This window comes from Palaemon carinicauda, chromosome 2 (assembly GCF_036898095.1).
Source record: "Palaemon carinicauda isolate YSFRI2023 chromosome 2, ASM3689809v2, whole genome shotgun sequence".
NCBI classification, from domain to species: Eukaryota; Metazoa; Arthropoda; class Malacostraca; order Decapoda; family Palaemonidae; genus Palaemon; species Palaemon carinicauda.
The window spans coordinates 103,167,113-103,183,814 of NC_090726.1; the positions used below are offsets into that span (position 1 = coordinate 103,167,113).

General features: G+C 32.5%; 1 protein-coding gene across 4 annotated transcripts in view; it reads right to left on the bottom strand.

Annotated features, from left to right (window-relative positions):
• LOC137626121 (uncharacterized) overlaps positions 1 to 16,702 on the bottom strand; it is a 261,230-nt gene that overhangs the window by 99,781 nt on the left and 144,747 nt on the right. For all 4 annotated transcript variants that reach the window (XM_068357220.1, XM_068357213.1, XM_068357200.1 and 1 more), the window contains exon 3: positions 8,022 to 8,214. In XM_068357220.1, coding sequence (XP_068213321.1) covers positions 8,022 to 8,214 — 193 coding nt within the window. The remainder of the gene's footprint in view (positions 1 to 8,021; positions 8,215 to 16,702) is intronic.

Genomic DNA, 16,702 nt, shown 5'->3' on the forward strand with positions numbered 1-16,702 from the left:
TTTTGACACAATAAGTACTGACCCCAAACTTCCAGACCCCTGACCTAGAAGGATCTAGAAGTTTTAAGTCAATGTAAGAGCAGCACAGGAGATTGAGCCTGTCCCTTTGAAAAAGTCAAAGTTCATCCACCTCTCTTGTCTCCAGCGCATCAAAGGTGTGCCCTCTCAAACCTGATTAACCATTTCTATCTAATATATATTGTGCATAGTGTGTTAAAACGTTAATGAAACCTTGAATGCTATTTCAAGTGTATGGTGTTGATGTAAGTAATTGTTTAATATATATTTCTGTAATTAGCCCTGTGAGATTTAGGTTAAAGCAGTGAAGTGTATTTATTTTAAATTTCATTAAGGGTTTAATCATTAGTGTTAAAGTGTTAAATATTTTCACTAATCAAAATTAGATATATTTCATAAATCATTTCTAGTAAAGCAAGTGATCGTGTAAGGTTTTTCAAATAATTTTCCTTTTGTCATTGTCTAAGGTTTCTTCATATTTAATATTTCGAGTAATTTAATTTTGGTGTTAATTCTTTTTACATTGGTGTTGTGACTTTTTATAACATATATTTATTTTTTTGAAGTGTACTATTTCGATCGCCAGTATTTCTTAATAGTGCTTGCTCATAGTAAGAGGTAGTTTTTTAATAGTTCTTATAATATTATCACCCAGTTTTATTTTGAGTGTATATAAAAGACCTTTGGATATTCAGTGTTTTTATATATTGCTGTCTAGGAGTTGCATAATTTTCTCAGAGCTCGGGTTTTAATTTTCAAGTATAACAGACTTATATAAAAATAAACAGGGAAGCTTAGAGCTCAGGAGTTTATGTAATTTGCCAGCCGTAATATGTTTTTGGTGCCCAGACCGTTGTGATTGAGCGAGCCTGTTTTGAATATTGGTGACAAAATGGCCATCCGTATTTTGTTTAAAGGTTTAAACAGTTTAGTGTTGATAGGATTCTGTGTATTGCTTAGATATATCTTTTAGAAAGGTATAAGTTTTGTAAAGTACAAGATGGACCAATTTAATATCCAAGAGTTTTTGAAATCGTCAGAAGCTAATATAACTAAAGCTCAGTGGCTCTCTATTTTAATGGCATGTGGAGAGCATGCAACAAGTGGAATTATTAAAGCTTAAATCAAGTGTTTAGCCTCAGAAGCATTGATAAACTTGAAAGAAGCTGAAGCCGAATTCGTTACAAAGCAAGGACCAGTTGACCCATAAACTGTGGACATGAAACCCGAATGGAATGTAGAGGCTGAGATTCAAAGAATTGCAGCGGATGAGAATTTGATTATATTGAAGATGATGGCAGAACGAGAAGAAGAAGAGAGAAGACAGGAAGAAAGAGAGTCAGAAGAAGAAAGAGAAATCGCAAAATATGAGAGGGAAATGGAAGCAAGACAAGAAGAAAGAGAGAGAGAGAGAAGAGAGAGAATGAGAAGAAAAGGAGAAGGAAAAGGCAAGAGAGATTGCCTGACATGCAAGGGAGTCTGAGTTGCTGAATTCTCGTGCAAGGTCAGCAACACAAACAGAGATGACCTCTGGTATGCTAGGTCATGCGTTTAGTGTGACTAAACAAAGGTTAATTCCAAAATTTACAGAAGAAGCTCCCAAAAAGTTCTTCGGTCATTTTGAAAAGGTCACATCGACGATGGAATGGCCAGAAGATGAATGGTCTGTGTTATTGCAGAGTGTCCTCTTTGGGAAAGAACGCAGTGCTTATCTTGTCTTGTCTCAGAACCTAAGGAAGGAGTATCAAGAAATGAAAAGGAGCGTGCTACAAGTGTATCAGATGACCATTGAATATAATAATGAAGGATTCCAAAGTTTGTGGAAGGACAAGAAAATGACTGTCCTGGATTACGCTTATAAGATACGACGATGTTTTAAGAGATAGATAGAGGTTGCTAACGTGAGGGAGATAGCTGGTTTAGAAGAATTGATATTGCTAGAACAATATTCACGAAGAATTCCTGAGCATATTCAAAAGCACTTGAGAGAGAGGTGAAGAAAATTTGATAAAGCCGCTTCGCTGAGTGAAGATTATATTATTAGTTGTAAACCCTCATCGAATCTGAAGTTTCAACTGTTATTCCGGCCAAGTATCAAGTATTAGCTGAACCATGGGAACCAGTTCAGTAATAATTATGCGAACAAGTTCAATAGTTACAGCAGAAGTACCACTGGCACTGCTCCAAAGCAGAATGTAATAGTATCACAGCAACAATCGTCAAATCGTCCTCTTTCAGGTATCATGAAAGGCGTGCAGAAGGTTAATATTGTCTGTTATGAGGAATGTTGGTCAAACCAACCGAAAACAATCACCCAAGTGGTTAAGGATAATTCAACTTCACAAAGAAACAATCGGGGAAGGGCGACAAGGAAAATGAGCCAGCTAAAATTTACACGACGAACAGGACAACCCCAAACAGTGTGCATGCCTTTATGAAGGTATGTTAGCCGAAATAGAGGTGAGTGAGCAGACCCTGGTCAAAATATTGCACGACATAGTTTGTAACCATGGTGCAGTGACACGAGGTGTACATACGTTGGTGGAGCAGTCTCTCACAGGAGACTCGGTCATTTGAAGGGAATAGGAGGTGGAGAGTTTATCCCTATTTGCCGTTTGAAACTCGTGTGAGTTGGTGACAGGTCATTTGACTTTGCGGTAAAGGATTCATTGGCTGTCGAAGGAGTAGACGTCCTGTTGGGTAATGAGGCTGGTGGAGTGCCGTTTGTGTCTTGTCCCATTGTAACGGAGAAACCTTTGAAGTATAGTCCTACAACTGAACTCAAGAAGGACTACCCGTATCTGTTTCATAGTTGTGTGATGACTAGGAGTATGACGAAGAAAGTGGCTGCAAAAGAAGAAAGAGAAACCGGAGGAGAGGTGAACTTGGAGGATTGGTTTTCCAAAGAAGAGAATTCCCATGATGTTATGCAAGAGGAGAACTCCTGAGAGAGCTCAAGAGTAGATGAAAGACAGACGAGTGAACAAGAACACAAGAAAGCAATGAACCTGGAAGAAATAGAAAACTCACTGTTAGAAGTAGGACAAGTGAGTCGGAGAAGGCTGATGGGATTGCAATGGAAGAATGCAACGTTAACAGAATGATTGTACCGTGTGGTGGACGAGACGGAGGTGCAGCAGTCTCCCACTTGTATTATCTTAAGGATGGGTTGCTTATGAGGAAGCATAGACCTCCCAATATCCCTGGGAATGCTAAATGGGGGATATACCGTCAGATATTGATTCCCACACCATGAGGAGACGTTGATCGCTGTAGCGCACGAGACAGGACACATGGGAATAAGAAAGACGATGGAGAACATTATGAAACACTTTTTCTGGCCTGGCATGCATAAGGACGTGAGCCAGTTTTGCCGTGCATGTCACGTTTGTCAGATGGCTGGAAAGCCTAATGAGTACATTTGGAAAGCTTCCTTGCGCCAAATTGAAGTGTGAGGAGAACCCTTCAGAAAGGTAATGATCGACATTGCGGGACAGTTACCAAGGATGAAGAAAGGTCAAGAATATATGTTAACCTTGATGTGTCCAGTGATGAGATACCCAGAAGCCATGCCTGTCAGGAACATCAGGGCCAAAGTAATCGCCGAGAAGTTACTAGACTTTTTTACTATGTTTGGTATTCCGGAAATGGTTTAGAGTGACCAAGGAACAAATTTCACATCAAAAGCTGTTTCAGGACGTGATGAAACTGTTGGATATGAAACAACAACTATCCACTGCTTATCACCCAGAGACCCAAGGTGCATTAAAGAGGTTTCATCAAACACTATAAAGTATGTTGACAAAGTATTGCAACAAAACAGGAAATTAATGGGACATCGGACTACCATGAATGTTATTTGAGGTACGCAATGTAGCCCGAATGAAATGGTGCTTGGACAAGAAGTACGAGGACCGATTAGACTGTTAGTAGAAAAATGGAAGGATCGAGAGGAAACAGATGGAGAATATGTTAATAATTTGTGGAAAAGGATCGGGGAGATAAGAAAATTTTCCTTAGAAAACCTTAAAACAAGTCAAGGAAAAATGAAGAAAAGGTTTGATATGACAGTTTGCGGTGTGACAAATGGTGTTGGTTTTCTTACCAATAAGAAGATTCCCACTCACCAACAAGTTCTAAGGTCCATTCAAGATTTAGAGAAGATCAGTGACCTGACCTACATTATCGAAATCTGAAGAAGAAGCAAAAGTCAAAGGAAAGCCTTACTAACTTCGAAACCGATACTTCAAGCACCAGATTTCAACAAAAGAAAATTCTTGTCAATGTGGATGCTTCGGATAATGGTATTGGAGCTCTCTTATTACATGAAGACAAGAGAGGAATTCTTCACCCTGTTTGTATTATGTTGTCGAAGTTCAAGAAGCACCACCGTGATTACTCAACAGTTGAAAAGGAACTGCTAGCGTTAGTCACAGCAATAAGCGAATTTGAAATTTACTTAAACAGATCACAAAAATTATCACCGAGTTTTGTTTTGAGTGTACGTAAGAGACCTATGGATATTCAGTGTTTTAAATGTTGCCTTTTGGTATTTGCATAATTTTTTCAGAGCTTAGGTTGTAAATTTCAAGTATAACAGACCTATGTAAAAATAAACCGGTGAGTTTGGAGCCCAGGAATTTATGTAATTTTCTAGCCGAAATAATATATATATATATATATATATATATATATATATATATATATATATATATATATATATATATATATATATATATATATATATATATATATATATATATATATATATATATATATATATATATATACATATATATATATATATAAATATATATATACATATATATACATATTTATATATAAATATATATACATATATATACATATATATATATATATATATATATATATATTTACATATATATAGCCTACATATATATTTATGTATATATATATATATATATATATATATATATATATATATATATATACACATTCATATATTTATATATATGTATACTGTATATAATTTATATGTATATATAATTATATATATGTATATGTATATATATATATATATATATATATATATATATATATATATATATATACACACACATTCATATATATTTATATATATGTATACTGTATATAATTTATATGTATATATAATTATATATATATGTATATGTATATATATATATATATATATATATATATACATTTATATATATATGTATATATATACATATATATATATATATATATATATATATATATATATATATATTCCAATAGGTATATTCAAATATTAAACATATATGGTATATATGTTTTGTAACGCACATGTTTCATACATGTTTGTTCAATGTAAAGTTAATAACTTTTATTGATCTCTCGCTCTTCCTCACACTGAAAACAGAACCTGTTTAAGCTTGCTCACATGTATTATTTTGTTTGAATTACTGTGACATACATGCTCGGAGCTGCTTCCATATAAACTCGTTATCTGTTGGATATAGGCTACTTGCATTCACCTCGCACAGTTTGCATAAATATTTAATCACAAACATCCCATATACAGTGTATATATATATATATATATATATATATATATATATATATATATATATATATATATATATATATGTTTGCATAATTCTTTAAACAAAAACCTACGCATTCATATATATGAATATATATCACTAACACTCGTGATGTTAACCAATGTAAATATTAACCACAATGGCATTTAATACCAAATTATACCTTGGGAATACATAATCACTGGAATTCATTATGGTAACAGCTTCTGGCTGGGCAGAGACTCAAACTCATGCTACTCAGACGAAACCATACCTGCGAGAACTTTACCAATTAAGTTATCAAGAGAGCTCAGTTGGTCGAGTCCTCGCAGGCAAGGAGAGAATGATGGAGCCAAGAAAATCCAAGCTGTTGTGGAGAATAATCCAGTTCCATATGAATTAGATTCAGAGATCAACATAGTCTTCAAATATAGAACTTCTGAGGGAGCGAGTAAGCCTCACGTCCTAAGCTGCGTTGCACAAAGGAGGCCAGTTTTTAAAGTTTTATGTTAACCCTTTTGCAACCTTGCAAGCTTGACCTGCTTCGGAGAAAGAAGAAAAACGGCATGGACAAGAGTTCAGAAACTGTTTCATTGCAAAGAAAATAGAGGAGCATCGAGACTACAGTTTGTCATAAGGAAAAGCGCCGCTACAAATGGAACTGAATCTGAGATCAATGCATATCCCATACCAAATTTCTGCAAGAGCGTGTAAACTTCACATTTTGGTCTGCTTTGAACGAGAGAGGGTGTTCCTGAAGAATAGACGTCAGTCTGGCTACAAAGGATGGAATCGGTAGCTTCATGAAATTCTGTGAAGCCTTTTGAAAAATCATTTATGTATTTAGAAGAGAATCTTAAATATTCGTATTTATATTTCAAAGAATCTAAAGTTTTCATTTATCAATTTTGACGACTGTTTTCCGAATTTCCAAATAATTTTGTATCAAAGTTTCACCACCATAACCTTTATATTAAAGTGTAGTTCTAAAACTCAATGTAGACCTGAAGAAAGGACGCGAAGCGATCCGAAACAAATGTCGACACCAAACAATAAATGAGGAAAAGTAAATAAATTTCTGCTGTTATCCTGAAAACTATCTGCACGACTATCTGTTTAAGGAGAAGCTGACTTCGATTTTTGAACGCCTCTGTGACGTTGTCAATTCAGTATATGTATGTATATATATATATATATATATATATATATATATATATATATATATATATATATGTGTGTGTGTATGTATGTATGTATGTATAGGTACATATATATATATATATATATATATATATATATATATATATATATGCATTTATGTATATTTATATATATATATATATATATATATATATATATATATATATATATATATATACATATATATATATATATATATATATATATATATGTATAGGTATAAATATATATATATATATGTGTGTGTTTGTGTGTATAAAGAAGAAGGATATATATATATATATATATATATATATATATATATATATATATATATATATATATATATATATTTGTTTTTATGCGCGTAGAGAGAGAGAGAGAGAGAGAGAGAGAGAGAGAGAGAGAGAGATATTTCTATTGAATAAGTCCAATTTGTTATGACTTGAGATAGAAATATATGATTCTTTACTATATGTTGGGTACAGTACAGTTTTCTTCACTAACATTCAGAATTTGTAAATAAATAATGACTTTAGCAAGCATTAACAGGTCTCCTTTAGAACTAATATCTTTTATTTTAGAAAAGCATTGGTAAAGAACAAAACCAACTTAACTCTATTTCTGAATGATATATGGCTCAAAATATTAGGTTTTCGTGTTATGCTTTATTTGTAAATTTATCACATATGCAAGAGAAATCCCAAACATTTGCCTTTACTTACAGTTTAGAGAAAATTCTCTCTCTCTCTCTCTCTCTCTCTCTCTCTCTCTCTCTCTCTCTCTCTCTCTCTCTCTCTCTCTCTCTCTCTCTACCTGTGCGCGTGTGTTTATCTTAAAGTTTAAAGGAAATACAACACTACATGTAAGGAAAATTGTAGTGTCAATGGGAGTGTTCTTGACCAAGTAAAGGAAATACTGCTTGATGAACAATATTGAATATTACCTATGGTATAAATGGTTATACCAAACAAAATAGAGAATGAATTGGAGGAAATAGGTCTAAGCCAAAGATGGAGGCGCATTTGAATATATATAAAACTAACTCTATAGTTGATGTACATGGTTTTCATAACAAAATGCATAAAAAGAGATAGAGGGTGGGTAATTTAAACTTAAACATTCTCTTTCTTGGTCATTTAATCCTTTTACTAAGATGAATCAATCTGCTCTCATGTTTATATTAGAGGATTAGAAAGATAGAATTATATGGTAGATAGATATAACAAATACAGAGAAACGGAAAATCCATCTTACCTCGTGAGTAAATATTTTGAGGGGCTCGACTTTCAGCGAGCATTTTGGACAAGGAATGGACTTGTGGCTGGTTTCTATGTGTTGTTGATAGTGAGAACGAGGCACAGGTTCATTACACATGGAACATATTGCTATGTTGCGCTGACAATGAACGGCGTGGATAGTAAAATTGATTGACGACACCTCCCGCTTGCTGTGGAAAGAGAATAAAGAATAAAATACTATTCACTTAAAGTGGTATTTGATAATCTCATTATCACACATCTAATGATACCCTTCTAGCTTAACATGTGTGTAGGAATTATGCCATTTTCATTTCATTAATTGCGCAGTTATACGTAAATACAAATTATCTTTCCGCGAAATTTTAGCAAGGAACCGACAATTGGACACTATACTAAATTCATCTCGGAATAGTGCTGTTTCTAGAAATATCTAAGGTTCTCCTGCTAATACTAAGTACCATTTCTTGGTTGAGGATTCCTATGAGATCACAGTATGACATATCTTTTTTACAAATTCGTGTTTGTACCTCCTACGGGTGATTTTATTGAAAGGAAGATATACCATGCTTCTTATATCGTGACTTATCTTACTTGTTGGGCATTGAAGATCTGTGTTTATGACACCAGCACATTTCTTTTTCCCAGTGTCGCGTCGTAAGGCACATTGACCTTACTGTATATAGAAAAAAAAATTGCTTTAACATTGTCAAACACTAGCTGGGGGTTGATGGTCTATTCTTATTTAATTTTTCCTAAATATATAAAACTTACTTCGCATTCTCCTTTTATGACTAATGCTCCCCCTCTACTGTTTTTATTTTCTTCCACGTTTTGCTTCAGCCTTCCTAGTCATTTCCCTATATCCTTTTCTAAATCTCCTTATATAAGATACAGTCAGTTGTCCTTACCTCTAGATTGCTTTGATATGACTAAGGGTTTGTGTCTTCCCCGGGTAGTTTCTATTTAGATTAGATTCGAATTCCTAACTTCTTGCTTTTGGGGTTGTCATAATTTTTGTGGCTTAATTTCTTTCTCAAATTACATCCCTTCTGACATGGGTCCTTTATTTACTGTCACCCATATGGCAATGCCTTCTTTAAATGAGATAATGTTATATACTACACATAGTGAATCTATTCCATCCTCACTCAAACTTTGAATAGAAAAAATTATTGCCTAACATATGTTCTGGCTCGCTACTAAATTGCAACCAAAACAGTCCCCTTTACATCCAGGCCTTTCAGCGCTGAAGCTTTGATCTGTAGACTGACCTCTCATATCCTTGCAACATTTTACTTCCTATCTCCTCATTTATTTTTTTTTTATATCAAGTTGCAAATTTCAAAATAATTAGGATTGTGCGAGGCTTCCTGCTATGAATATTTATACTTCTTTGATCTATCAAGGGACGTTTTATTTGAAGCGGGGATAAAATATCATAGTCAAATCTCACACCGAAAATAAGTCTGGCCCTTCCTCAACAAGCTCACTCACATCCATTACAAATCCAATTCATTTTCTGTCGTTCAACCTACAAGATGGGTAGCTAGTTTTCTTAAATAAATTTGCTCTGCCTGTAATATTTATTTCAATAACAATTGGGTTATTCTTATTACTTCCAGTAAATTCTATATTCATTTTATGCTTCTATCTAATTCTACACGTAAGGTCTGCATAGTAAATAGGCTCGTTGGTATGTCATCTTTTTTTATTCTACTTGATTCCTCCACCTGCCATATCAATATAATAGTAAATTTCCTTTTTATTATTGTATGCCCTCAGTGAAGTCGTCGCAACTTAACTCAACGTTCTATTTTTAAAACATTTTGGCATTGTCAAGATCTACTAGAAACTCTTATCCCATATCAATCAAGTTCAGTCATATTCCCCAGTGTTAAGATAATGTTCCTGGGTTTTGGTTATATACCCTTACAAAAGTATTACTTCCCTTTTATTCATTTTATTTTATTCATTTTGAGTGGCAGGCCATCCTTTAAGGTTGTGTACACTTACTTTCTGTTTATTTGTACTTTTCCTGTGGTTGTCATTAATTTCGGTTTTTTATACATACTTTTGTTGATAACTGATCCTTCAGCAGCTCATTTACTTCTTTTGGGGGTGCGGCAACTATCCTATATCTTTCCACTGTGTTCAGGAATGCGCTTTTTTATCTACTGATTGTTATCAAGAGAAGAATTTTTTGAATTTCAATTCTAATTTTAACATTTTGTCTTAAGAGAATACATTTCCATATCTTCTTATGAATCATATGGGTATGCATTATATTGGTTGCTATTAATCTTTTTCCTTGCTACAGAACCTTTTTAAAAACTGTGTATTCTTACATGAAGCATTTTCCCAATTATACAAAAATTTCATCCTTTCGTTTCCTTGAAGGAAAAAAAATTTATCTCTTTAATAATTCATCCTTTTTTTCATAGGTATGTCAGGTTTCTCTTTATCTTTTTAATCAGCCCTTCTTTGAGCTTTGGGCTTTTTTTCAGCCGTCATGTACTGCACATTCTCTCAACGATTACGTAAGTGCTAACTGTGTTTAGGATTCCTTAATGCAGTTAGCACTCAGTTTTAGTTCGTCTGCTGACATGTTTGGTGTCTTTTCTTTCATGAGAAGAGACTAAGGTTCGATCCTAAAACGAGATAGAAATTTATTTCTATTGAACATGACATTTTGTGGAATTCCACCATAAATTGATTGAGATTAAGTGGGGGAGATTCAAACCAACTACTATAAACTAGGTCCTATGGTGAATAAACCGTGCTGGTATGTAAGACTGTGATCTCACATGGCAAATCCTCAATAGTGGTTTATACCTACTGTAGGTTGTGACTACTTCTAACGCCTCTGCTGGTAGGATTGGTAGCTAATTTCCTTTCCTTTGAAGAAACCAAGGCCCCTTCCCAATGTGAGAAAAATTTTTTTTATTCTTCTGAACGGAGGTATATGTGTAAGTTTGTATGATGATGATGATGATAATGATGATTATGATAACGGTGATATATATATATATACAGTATATATATATATATATATATATATATATATATATATATATATATATAGTGCATATATTTACATAGATATATATATATATATATATATATATATATATATATATATATACTGTATATATATACATATATATGTGTGTGTATGTATGTATATATATATATATATATATATATATATATATATATATATATATACATACATAATATGTATATATATATATATATATATATATATATATATATATATATATGTAAATATATATCATTATGTATATATATATATATGCATATATATACATATATACATAGATGCTGTTTATATATATATAAAATATTCATATATATATATATATATATATATATATATATATATATATATATATATATATATATATATATATCTGTATGCATATATATATATGTATATATATATATATATATATATATATATATATATACATATATGTATATATATATATATATATACATAAGCATATGAATACTAATTATACATATATATTTATGTTTATATATTATTATGTTATGGTCCCGTGGTCTGGGAACCAAAATCTAATATCATATACATTACGGCTGGCAAGCTACACAACCTCTCAAGTTCCAAACTCTCCTGTTTGTTTTTACATTAATCTGTTATATTTGACAAAATAATACTCGAGCTTTGAGAAGATTATATAACTCCCAAGCAGCAGTATATAAAAACACGGAATATCCAAACGTCTCTCAAGTACATTCAAAACAAAACTTTGTAATTATTATTAAGAACTATTCAAAACCACCTCTTACTTCGATTCTTTAACAGGGTTACGAGTGAATATTGAAATAAACACTGGTGATTGAAATAATACACTCTTTACAAAAATAAATATATTCTATAAAAATTACAACACTTTGAAAGAATTTACATAAAAAAATAAATCACTCAAAATATTAGGTCTGAACAAAACTTAGATTAAGACAAAAGAAATTAATACTTATGAAAATTACGTATTTTCTCCCAAACATGATGCTTTACCTCATAAAATTATAAAAAAGATTTACATAAGCCTTTGTTCATACCTCGTAGGGTCATATAACACTCTGAAACAGATTATAAATAGGAAATTCTTAAAAATAACGTAAATTTACGTATACGGACATGAATGAAGAATACAATGAAATAAACGGCAAAAGTATTAAGTAATTTACATACAAAACTTATATTTACAAGAGAGGAACTCCCCTTAGGAGCTGGCTATTCACCTCTTAAATAAACGAATGAAATACATAAATAAAATGCTTGAATAGATTATTTACTCTACACTAGACCAGCTTCGTAAGAATGTGTATATGTGTGTATGTGTGTATAGTGTATGAATATATATTTCATATAGATATGTGTATATATGTAATATGCATATATATTATGTATGTTTGTAGATAATATCTAGCTCTCGCCAACTAAAGGAGGTTTGCATGATGCAGATAGAAATTGGGATGGCAATCACATTAATGTTAATTTTTTGAGAGCATGCCAATAATTTCTGTAGCCACTCCCTGGGCCTGAAAGAGAAATATCTTACTCCCTTTTACTAATTTTTCTGCTTGTTATAGTTTTGAATCAGCTGTCCTCTTCCCTCGTTGCTGGGTGTCCTCTTGATATTTGCAATTTCTGATTGGATGTCACTGTTCTGGTTTTATTGATCCAGACCGTGGAGTCAATCTTCTTTTGTTTGTAACTTTGAGAGGATCTTACTAGGAAGGGTATTGTAGTTAGACTGACTAAAGCACCCAAACCAAGTAAGAGAGCGAATGGTGTAATATTCAAACTACTGTTGTGACTTGAATTATTTTTGGAATTGAGGAAATTTCAGGCCAACGGGCCAGTCTGAGATGTTATTGCCAGCCAGTCAGGAAATCACTATGTTGATATTGCAACTGGATCAGGCCAAAAATCCTTAAGCTTACTGATGACTTGTGCTGTGAACTGCAATCCGTTATCTAAGTGAAGAACTGAAGGTGCACCGAATGCTACAAAAATGTCCACCATTGGAAAATAAAACTTCAGAAACTCTTTTAGAAGGCAATTGTCGGAGAACAATGAGCTTAATTAGATGATCCTTGGAGTTCATAATACACCCATAATGTCTAAAACTCATGGACTGCTTATCTATTAAATTTATCTGTGCATGTGATCTAAAGTCCTTAGAAAGGACAAGGACATCACCCTCTGCAGTCACTGGATGCATAAAGGCTTGAACAAATTCACAGCTGTGAAAGCATAATTCTTGTTAAACTCCAATAATTTGTCTGTGCCTCAGTGATTAATGGCAATATGAGCACGCTTGGTAATATCGTAGGCATCTTCAATTTGCAATTAAAAGACACGTTTTTTCGTCACTATTACTTCTTTTTCTGATAAGCTTCTTAACATCACCACACTGTACCACTTCATACTTTTCAAGGAGGTAATATTGAAGAGCTGTTATCTTAGATGCAGTACTCCCTTCAATCAGATTCTTCCTAAGCGATCATTACTCGTTTGTTTACTTGATTGTTTATGAAGAGTTTGTCTGGGAAATCTGCCTTAAAACGAATTTCAACCATGTTGGAAACTTCAACCTATTTGATCACCCCTAAGTAAGTCCTAAAACAGCAATTTAATGAGAGCAAAATATATAAAAAAAAAAAAAACAAGAACACAGAGAAAGTAAATTATAATTTCTTTTTAAATTAATTAAAACACTGTAACTCTTTTATTCCAGCATAATGCATAAAAACTCTAAAATATTCAGTAAATGTGTATAATTCTTGAAGTTTCTAGCATAACAAAAAAAAAAGCTATCAATTGTGTGGGCCGGAAATTCGGGGAAAACTCGCTGGTAAGAGACTGTTTTGCCAGGTAAATCCTGAACTGCGGGTAGCAGTTAGGTTCCGACTTCTTATAGAGCCTCTGGTGGGATGGTTGGAAGCGACTGGCCTTTCATTTGATGGGGCTAGGGATCGATCCCAAGTATGAAGTAGACATTTATTTATATTTAAACATGATATTGTGTTGATTTTCATCCATATTGACTCATTAGGGATAATTTCAACGAAAAAAGCTATCAATTGTGTCACCTGGTGGGCCGGGAAGTCGGGGAAAACTCGCTGGTAAGAGACTGATGTATCGCCAGGTAAATCCTGAATTGTAGGTAGCAGTTAGGTTCCGACTTCTTTTAGAGCCTCTGGTAGCATGGTTTTTTATCATATTCACAGTATTAACATAGAATCAATTATCTAATTGTTGAGGAACATATCTTTTGTACAACTACTAAAAAAGAAATTAAACAACTTATTTTTAAATTCATTGGCATCATGATTGTGAATGAAATGTTAGCTTAAGTACTGGAGTTATCTCTTTGATAAAGGAAATAAGATAGGAAAAACATTTGATACTAGAGGGGCACCCTGTAGAACGCAGACCTCCGCCAGGGAAGCTTATTTCTCGACCTTTAGAACGGATTTTGGATGATTTTCTCGTCCGTGAACTTGATCTTTGACCTTTCAAAATATAATCATTTCCAGCTCTACAAAAAGTTTAGAATCTTTGCAAGCTTAATTACTTTACGATTAAAATTGTGGGCTTACGGTTGATGACCGGAATTTAAACTTTTGCTTAACCTTGACCTTAGACTCGACCTTAACCTTCGACCTTAACATGTATTAATTGGCGTGGATTTTCATACAATCAATTATGAACCATGTTTGAAGTCTATGCGACAACGATGTCCAAACTTAGGGCTGATTACGTAAATTGGACATTTTGCTTGACCATGACCTTGACCTTTCAACTTGACCTTCCAAAATTTCATAATTCTCAGCTTTTTACATAACACTTAATCCCTGCAAGTTTCATTACTCTACGATTAAAATTGTGGCCAGAAGGTGTTCGCAAACAAACGAACACACACTTTAGAAACAGACTGGGGGAGAAACATAACCTCCTTCCAACTTCGTTGGCGCAGGTAAAAAGTAACAGATCTATCTTTATAACGTATTTACAAATAATTTTTGTTTTAACATGCATTTTCATACTAATTTATATATATATATATATATATATATATATATATATATATATATATATATATATATATATGTGTGTGTGTGTGTGTGTGTGTGTATGTGTGTGTGTGTTTGTGTGCGTGTGAATAAATGATATCATATTGGCGAGGAGAGCGGCCAATGGGCGTAGGAGTAGTGTGGGGGCAGGGGGGATATAGCAAGCCTACCTTTTCGCTGAAAATTTACAGATATTAAATTGAATAAATTTAGTAATTTTATAAGAATTGTCATTCCAAATTATATCCTCGAATAGATTGTTTTTGTTAACATGCACTTCCATGTTAGAGTAAGGGATTGTCCTACTTTTGTGTGTGCGTATATATATATATATATATATATATATATATATATATATATATATATATATATATATATGTATATATATACATATATATGTACTGTATATATATATATATAAATATATATATGTATATATATATATATATATATATATATATATATATATATATATATATATATATACATATATATATATAAATGTATATATGTATATATATATATATATATATATATATATATATATATATATATATATATGTGTGTGTGTGTGTATATACTATGTATATATATATATATATATATATATATATATATATACAGTATGTATATATATATATATATATATATATATATATATATATATATATATATATATATATATATATATACCATCACTTTTTCTGAACTCTTAAATCCAGTGTCTTCTCCCCCTGCTTCGTTTGTAATCTCTAGGGACCCATTCTGCTATTCTTAATGTCCATATATCATCTACCCTTCTTATCATATCTCCTGCACACGTTCATTTCTTTTTCTTACATGTTGTTGGAATATTTTCTATTTTAGTTTCCTCTCGTATCCATGCTGCTCGTTTTCTGTCTCTTAGTGTTAATCACATCATTATTCTTTTGTTCTAATGCAGTTGATACTGGTAGGACCTTCTGATTATATATATTTCATTTTAGAGAAAATAGCATTTTACATTTCATAATCGGTTTTTGCTCACCAAAATCTCTCCATCCTATGTTTATCCTTCTTGTAATTTTGGTCTCATGTCCTGGGTATTCACTTACTGTCTGCCCTAGGCGCGTATATTCATTAACGATCTCTAGAGGTTCGTCCATATCCCTTATTTGCTATCTCAGCATTTTCAATGAACATTATCTTTCTTTCGCTCATATCATCTATCCCTTGTCTTTGAAGGTCTTACATTACTACTAAAATTTGGCAGAATCAAAAGCTTTTTCATAGTCTTTAAATTCCATACATAGTGGTTTGTCATTTTTTTCCATTACCTGGGTAACTACATGTATATAGTTAGTTGTTGCATATTCACTTCTAAAAACAGCGTCAATGACCTTAGATGTCAGGATGCCAGAAAACTTTCAATCAATCAATCACTTCTAAAACCTGCCAGCTCTTTTGGTTGATTAAAGTTCAGCTGTCTTTCTATTCGCCCTAATATGATCTTAATAGATATTTCATACATTACTGAGAGTAAACTTATTGGGCGGTAATTTTCCA